Here is a 7,853-nt window from a genome sequence, read left to right on the forward strand (position 1 = left end):
ATATGAAATATGGCTCTCAGGAAATATGAAAGAGCTTTGTGCGTGGAGATGTGATCTTTCCACATGATTTCAAGTGAAAACATGAAAAGTCATCTTTAAAACGACGGCTTTCGCTATTGCAAATGTCACACTATTTAAGGTCTCAGGAAGTCTAGGGGAAGCACAAATATATAGTGCATATAGCTGTGTCTCACATAAAAAGGTTGTGCATACTCTGCTCATATTGTTCAAAATGGAGTAACACTTTGCCATGAATTTTTTATTTTAGTATGAGCCCATATAGTTAAGTCTTGACTGTTTACACGTAAACACTTAAAAAAGATATAGCTGAGGTCCTGGATTCAGTCTCCTGCATTTTCTCTCTAACCCCCTCAAAGAATTTCTTGCAGGGATTAATTCAGTATGTTTTAACAACATATAAAAAGACCAGATGAGTTAGGAGCAACACTTTACTTGAGGGGGCACAAATAATGTAGTAGTACATCCATCCATCTATTTTCCAAACCGCTTATCCTACTGGGTCGCGGGGGGTCCGGATCCTATCCTGGAAGCAATGTGCACAAGGCAGGGAACAACCCAGGATGAGGGGCCAGCCTGTCGCAGGGCACACTCACACACCATTCACTCTCACACACACACCTACGGGCAATTTAGCAACTCCAGTTAGCCTCAGCATGTTTTTTGGACTGTGGGGGGAAACCCCACGACGACATGGGGAGAACATGCAAACTCCACACACATGTGACCCAGGCAGAGACTCGAACCCGGTTCCCAGAGGTGTGAGGCAACAGTGCTAACCAGTGCACCTGTCAGAGTTCGCTGGTTAAAGCGGGTAGTGCGCACAGGCTGACAAGCGGGCAGGAAGCAGGCAAGCAGGCGGAGTACGGGGAAAACGGGGATTTATTCGGGATCAGGACGGAGCAGACAGCACTAAGACTAATTAACATCAATGACGGACCAGAAACTAAGGCAAGTCATGGACTGAAATAGACGAGATTGGGCGAAAATAAGTGGACACAGCTGGGCAAGATCAGGGAAGCACACGTGGGTAATCAGGGGGCGTGGCACACACGAGGATCGTACGAGCCGGGCATGACAGCACCACCATGCCGCCCCTGAAGTACTACACTCTTACTTAATTTATTAATTAACCAGAAAGTATTAGTTATATACTGATCCCACGTTCGTTCATTCTTAATCATAACAGTTACTCTATTTGTTCATCATTTGTACTTGAGTAGTTACTGAGTTATTACTGAGTAATGTGTATTTGAACAATATCCATCCATCCATTGTCCAAACCGCTTATCCTACTGGGTCGCGGGAGGTCCGGAGCCTATCCTGGAAGCAATGGGCACGAGGCAGGGAACAACCCAGGATGGGGGGCCAGCCCGTCGCAGGGCACACTCACACACCATGCACTCTCACATGCATTCCTACGGGCAATTTAGCAAGTCCAATTAGACTCAGCATGTTTTTAGACTGTGGGGGGAAACCGGAGTACCCGGAGGAAACCCCACGACGACATGGGGAGAACATGCAAACTCCACACACATGTGACCCAGGCGGAGATTCGAACCCGGCTCCCAGAGGTGTGAGGCAACAGTGCTAACCACTGCACCACCATGCCGCCCCTTATTTGAACAATATAAAATATAATAATATATGTGCTATAAATCAACAAACCATTGTCCTTTCCTTTTATCCACTGCAGGGCTGCAGGAAGCAGCATACAGAGGAAATGCCTTGGGCGGGATGGTAGCCCGGATCAGGGCTCACATACTGGCTCACATGTGGGCAATGAAGAAGTAGCACTTCACGTGTACGGGAGAAAAACAGCAGCCAGAGGAATCCTATGCAATCTCAGTGAGAATAAACTCCCCAGACCCAGGACTGGGGCAGGAATTGCAGGATTCTCCTTTAGCATTTATTTTGGCATACTGTATTTATTGCTATTATTCTTGGTACATGTTTATATTTGCCAATAATTGAAATTGAAATAAACATGATTATTATTCATCCATCCTCGTACCACATATCCTGGAGACGAGGGCCTGTAGCTTATCCCAGGTAGCATAGGACACAATGGTTTACTTTTGGATGGGATGCCAGTCCATTGCAGGGAATGTACTCACTCACACACTGTGGGCAATTTAGAGATGACAGTCTATTATTATTAGGATACCTATAGTTTTTAGTAGTTTTCACTATTATTATGCTTTTTGCCATGGGAGTCTATGGCAGCCCATAGAGCTGATTGGCAACTTTTTTGAAATTTGGCACATCGATAGAGGTCAGTTCCAACTATTCATACCAAATTTGGGTTCAATCCATCCATCACTCTAGCGCCACCCTCAGGCCAAATTTCAAGAAATGTTTTTGCCTTATTCTCTTTCTTACCATTGTATGATTATGCTATTTACTTTTAAGTATTAGCATTACCTGTCTTGGTGACATCCCATAATACAGCTCTGATGACCTGATCACATATAAAACACTTCCCACGCAGCACATTATGCTTTACTATCTATTTATTATTCAAACATCAAACTTGGATGACGTCAATGTATATCCCTGACATAAATCACTGACGTGAAGCTATGGACATCATACTTAACTAGCTGACGTTTCAGTATTTTATATAGCATGATGGGTGCAGATCTAACTTAGTGTATAACTTAGTTTCGGCAGGTTGATGACAAAACGTGCTCGCGTCCGGACCAGTAAGTGCAACAGGGGGGCAGAACTGGGGAGGGGGGCGGGATGCGATCGTGCTCGGTTGCCGTATAAGGCAGCCGGGCCCAGTGTGGTACGCGCTTAGTCTAATTACAGGTTCTTGTGGGAAGCTTGTGTGATGATGTTCGTGTCAGGTTCTGGGCTAGTTGCGAGCGCGATCGCATGGGCAGGAAACAGGCAGGCAGAACACGGGGAAACTGGGATTTATTAGCACTAAAACGGGACGAAGCACGAACATCGACTAACTAACATCAATGACGGACCAGGAACGAAAGCAAGACATGGACTGAAATAGACAGGACTGGGCGAAAATAATCGGACACAGCTGGGTATAATGGGGAAGCACACGTGGATAATCAGGGGGGCATGGCACACATGAGGATCGTACGAGCTGGGCGTGACAGTTCGACATACTGATCGCTATGTATCGCGATACAACAGTTTGAAATGTTACCAAAGTGTCATTTTATAATTCCCATATTAAACAAGTTACCGTGCATAGTGCTTTGGGGAGAGACAGACTCCAAGAGTGCAGTTCATTTCACGTGTCTTTAAGTCATTGTCTGATATTATCCAGAGCTGAATGTGTGATTCATGCTTACTACTATATTCTTGCTTTGCAGTTCTTACACAATTTTTTTCTTATTTACTTCTATTAGTAAATAAAAAACTTATAAAACTGTCATTATTATATAACAACTATACGTATTATGATGTTATTATTTAGTTATGTTGTTGCTTGGTTACATTTGATGCCTCCGCACGTGGGAAGCTACCGGTTTGAAAGACGCGGCTTCACTTGCTTTTCTGCACCAAGATGGCAAGGTACGTTGCATTTCTGCTCCCATTTTATCGTATAACTTATCTTATTATTTAGTATCTGTCTTTGTATGTACAGTGGTACCTCGACCCACGAACAGTCCTGATCACGAATAAATCGGGTTAGGAACCAGATGTTCCAAAATGTTTTGTACAGGTTGTCGAACCGTGCTTCGGGCCGCGAACCCATAAACGTCCCGAAAAGGGTCCAATGAAAGCTCCCCAAAGAACCACAGAAATGTCCAGTATAATAATAATAAAAAAAAATCATATTTTCGAAATTACTGCATTTGACTGTTACTCAGTCTTTTAATGTTGATTGTTTAGTTTTTTGGTGGGATGTTTTGTGGTTCTTTTCCGTGTTTTGGCGTCTTTCAAGCGACCACCGTATGCTCAGTTTTAATGTTTTATTTAATTTAGCATTTGTTAGCATGTAAATGTATGCTCTCAGTTATATGTGCACAGTCTGTCATAATTTGATTGTACGGTAGGGGGTGTTGAGTTGTACTGCGCGTGCTCGAAGTGTATATATGTATGTATAGAGTGACCTAAAGAGAAAGTCGGCGATATGTCCTAGTTCATGGTGAATAACGTGTTTTGTGAACTTATTTTTCCATGTATAAATCCTCTATTATTGTTAGTCTTCTCCCGATTTTCTTACCACTGCACCGACAGTTTGACGTGCCAACAGCATTATTTGTTACAAGTAAAGTTATTTTAATTTAAGTCTATATTTTTGGTCGCGTTCTCCCCATGTCGTCGTGGGGTTTCCTCCGGGTACTTGCTAAAATGCCCGTAGGAGTGCATGTGTGAGTGAATGGTGTGTGAGTGTGCCCTGCAATGGGCTGGCCCCCCCATCCTCGATTTTTCCCTGCCTCGTGCCCATTGCTTCCGGGATAGGCAACCCAGTAGGATAAGCGGTTTGGAAAATGGATGGATGGATTCTTGGTCACAGAAAAATATTAAAAATTGAAGGAAATGCAGCGTTTCTGAGGTTTAAACATATTGAACATAATACATATTTACATTATTTGAAATGGGAGACATTGATTGAGGTCACGCACTTTTCAGGTGAGGAACTAAGTTCGTGAGCCGAGGTATGACTGTATATTGAAATATGTTTGTGTAAAATTCAGTATATTGTTTGGATTATATTTAAATTTTATGTGCAGGTTAGTTAGTGTCATATGCAGGGTTGCCAACCCTCACTCAAGATGTCTTGTAGTCAATCTGTTTTGTTCCATTATAAACCTAAAATTAGCTGCATCAAAAGTGTTGGGGTAGTCTGCAAACCCTCCAGACTATTTACAAGGTAGTAAGACTGTTACACATATGGAGATGAATGTGCAGACTTGTCTGGAATTGAGAATCTCACGCCAGCCAGCTGACCAAAGATAGCAGCTCTGCCTGTGCAGTAATGCGGTTGTTGATTGGGAAGGTGTGGGTCAGTGCAGAAGTGTAGTCCACATGTCAGGAGTGGCTGACAGCTCCATTGCATTGCCTGTATGTTGTTTTTCCTCATTCAGAATCAGACGAATGGAGAAAGCTGTTTGCTGGAGCGACGACAGATACTGGGCAACTTGGGACAAGTGGGGAGAGGTGATTGACTGGGGAGATGAGAAAGTGCTGTGCTCCCCAGCAGAATCACCTTCTGACCAGGCTGACAGTTCCACTGAGTCACATTCCCGAAGGCGAATTGCCAAGGCAGTTAGCTGGACGGATGATGCTTATTGGGCAGCCTGGGACAAGTGGGAAGAGATCATCTGCTGGGGTGATGAAGAGGAGTGCTCCCAAGTAACTCCACCCACTAGCCAGCTTGGGAGGGATAAGGGGATAGATGTACATGGGTTGGAGGCTTTTGTGATAAATAACAGGACAATCTCCATAAAGCCTGTAGACAACCATCAAGATAGTCTGAAGATAGGAGCTGTGCTGGTAGACCTCTGCCAGTTTGATCTCGAATATTTAGATCAAAGTAAATTTAATTTTGAAATTGTGCAAGTACAAATTGGAGAAGTTGAAGTGGAGGAGACTAGAGAAAAGGCTTTTGAAAAAGCATTTGAATTGGAAATTGTGGATGTGGCAGTAGAAGTTGTAAACAGTGAATTCCAACTGAATGCAATAAATTTGGATATTGTTGAGACTAAGGTGGACAAATTTTTATTGGAAGAACTGATCATTGGCGATTTAGAAGCAGGCAATGTGAAGGTGTCAGTATCAAATGGCAATGTGGTGAAGGTACCCTTAAGGTACCCTTCACCACAGAGGAACAGAAGAACCAGGCAACCTTAGACCATACTCTCTGGTGGTTGACTCGTGGCAACTGGACTTGTCTCTGAAAGTTAGAAACGTTTCGCTGCTCATCCAAGCAGCTTCTTCAGACTGAGGGAGGTAGTAAGTGTCCACATATTATCCTCCTGGGTAAGTAGTATAAGGGGGCTCGTTGAGTGAAACAAAGTGGGGGGGGGGGGGGGGGTTGCGGGTAGATGTAACCAGTCCCTCCTACTCCAATAGAGTGGGTCGTTAAGGGTGGTCCACCTGGTGGAGGTGTGAATTGGGTCTGTTTTTTTTCCTGGGAATTATTTTTGTTTTGGCAAATGATGAGAGGGCCGCAGGTTAAATTGGAGACAGGTTGTGCCTAATGCCTCTACCTCTGAGTGAGGGGTTGTGCATTTGCACATGCAAAGCTGCTTGGACGAGCGGTGAAACGTTTCTACCTTTCAGAGAGGTACAATGTCTTTGGATGTCTTTTGTCTTGTGCAGTCTGGGAGTTGACTGAATGCTGGGGCGGGGGTAGCTTTTCCTTTGTAGTGGGGTCCGGTGGGGCGCCTTGGGCTCTATGGGGCCCGGTGGTGCTGCTGCCTTGTGGGCCCCGGTCTGGATGGGCCTGGGCCCCCCTCCCTGGATGGATTTCGGGGAACGGGGAGTGCCTATGGGGGTCAGCGGGGGGAGCTGGCTCCGGGGGGGGAGGTATTTTGCCCCCCCCATTCCTTTCCTCCCCATCCCTAAATGCTTCCCTCCTCCCGCTCCATCACACCACCACACATGTAGGGCTTTGAGGTGTAGGTGCGTTGCTGGGATGCAGGGTAGGTATTCCTCCTCTGTCCCCTCGCGACCACCTGTACCTCATTCATACACTACAACGTAGACACTCTCATTACTTCCTCTCTCATGACACATACATTTAGGGCGTTGGGGATGGGCACACAGAATGGCATCCAGAGGGCGGTCTGTTCATTCAGCCTTACCTCTGGTGCCAGGGCCCACATCTCAGTTTTAATCACACATAGACATTGAGGGCTCTGGGGAGAGGCCGAGCTAACACCAGCTGTTGGTGGGCAGGGGGTGGTTAGTGCCATGCCCTTCACCTGTTTTAAAAGCACTTTAGAACAACACACACCAACACCACATCTGAGCGGGGCGAAGGGGGGCATGGGGTCTTTTCACACCCCCGTTCCCTGTTCGCCATTTGGGGCTGAGAGGAAGAGCTGGCCGTCTGGTCGGGGTCTGGGCTGGTGGGCTTCTCGGGTCCGCGGTGATCTTCTGGTCTCCTCGCCAGAGGAAAAATAGGGGTCCACATAGAGTATATATGGGGAGTGAGAGTATGTGTACAGCGTTCATTTCTGTGTGTCTAAATGTTGGGTGAATGTGTAAATATTTGTTTATGTCTGCATGAGGGTGGGAACGTATGCTTGTATATGTGTGTGCCTGTTTGTCTATACACACGTGTCAGGTTGGGTCCTAGACTCCACCTGAAATAACATCTCGGGCACAATAAAGTGGTCCTCCGCAGAGGGGGGGTGGTGGAGGGAAAAAAAAAAAAAAAGCTTGTGACCCACCGACCGATTTCTTATTCGATTACTGTTGTTCCTTGTCTTGTTTTTGACCCCTCGTGGTCTGCTTTTGTTTTTATTAGTGTCTCTAGTGTTTTTCCCCTTTCCTCCTTTGAATCCCTGAGTGAGTCGTCCACTCTCTGTTTCTGCTTGCTCCATGACACGCTGTCGCTCTCAATCCGCCCTGGACCTGTGACAGTATTTCTGTTTTTGCTTTTGTTTGGACGTACTGAGTTTAGGATACCTAGCTTAGAAGGAATAGTTTAGCCTGTCATGTGTAACGTTGTTAAATGCGCTGATATCAGTGTTATGTCACAGTATCAGAAACTTAAAATGGTACATTTTGTTTTCTTTTTGTTTTCTTGCAATTACTACATAAAAATGTTTAATGTTTTGCTGACATCTAATTAGAAAATAAATGCATTTATGCTTAAATGATCTTTTTGTTGTCTTCAATCATTTCAA

At 45.1% G+C, this 7,853-nt stretch overlaps 1 protein-coding gene across 1 annotated transcript; it reads left to right on the forward strand.

Annotated features, from left to right (window-relative positions):
- Positions 1–2,909: 2,909 nt before the first annotated feature.
- Positions 2,910–5,953, forward strand: LOC125727741 (uncharacterized). The gene is made up of 2 exons (XM_049004653.1): positions 2,910–3,561; positions 5,082–5,953. The coding sequence occupies exons 1-2, from the start codon at positions 3,554–3,556 to the stop codon at positions 5,845–5,847; spliced, it is 774 nt and encodes a 257-aa protein (XP_048860610.1). The 5' UTR covers positions 2,910–3,553; the 3' UTR covers positions 5,848–5,953.
- Positions 5,954–7,853: the final 1,900 nt, after the last annotated feature.

Source organism: Brienomyrus brachyistius, unplaced genomic scaffold (genome assembly GCF_023856365.1).
Source record: "Brienomyrus brachyistius isolate T26 unplaced genomic scaffold, BBRACH_0.4 scaffold115, whole genome shotgun sequence".
NCBI lineage: Eukaryota > Metazoa > Chordata > Actinopteri > Osteoglossiformes > Mormyridae > Brienomyrus > Brienomyrus brachyistius.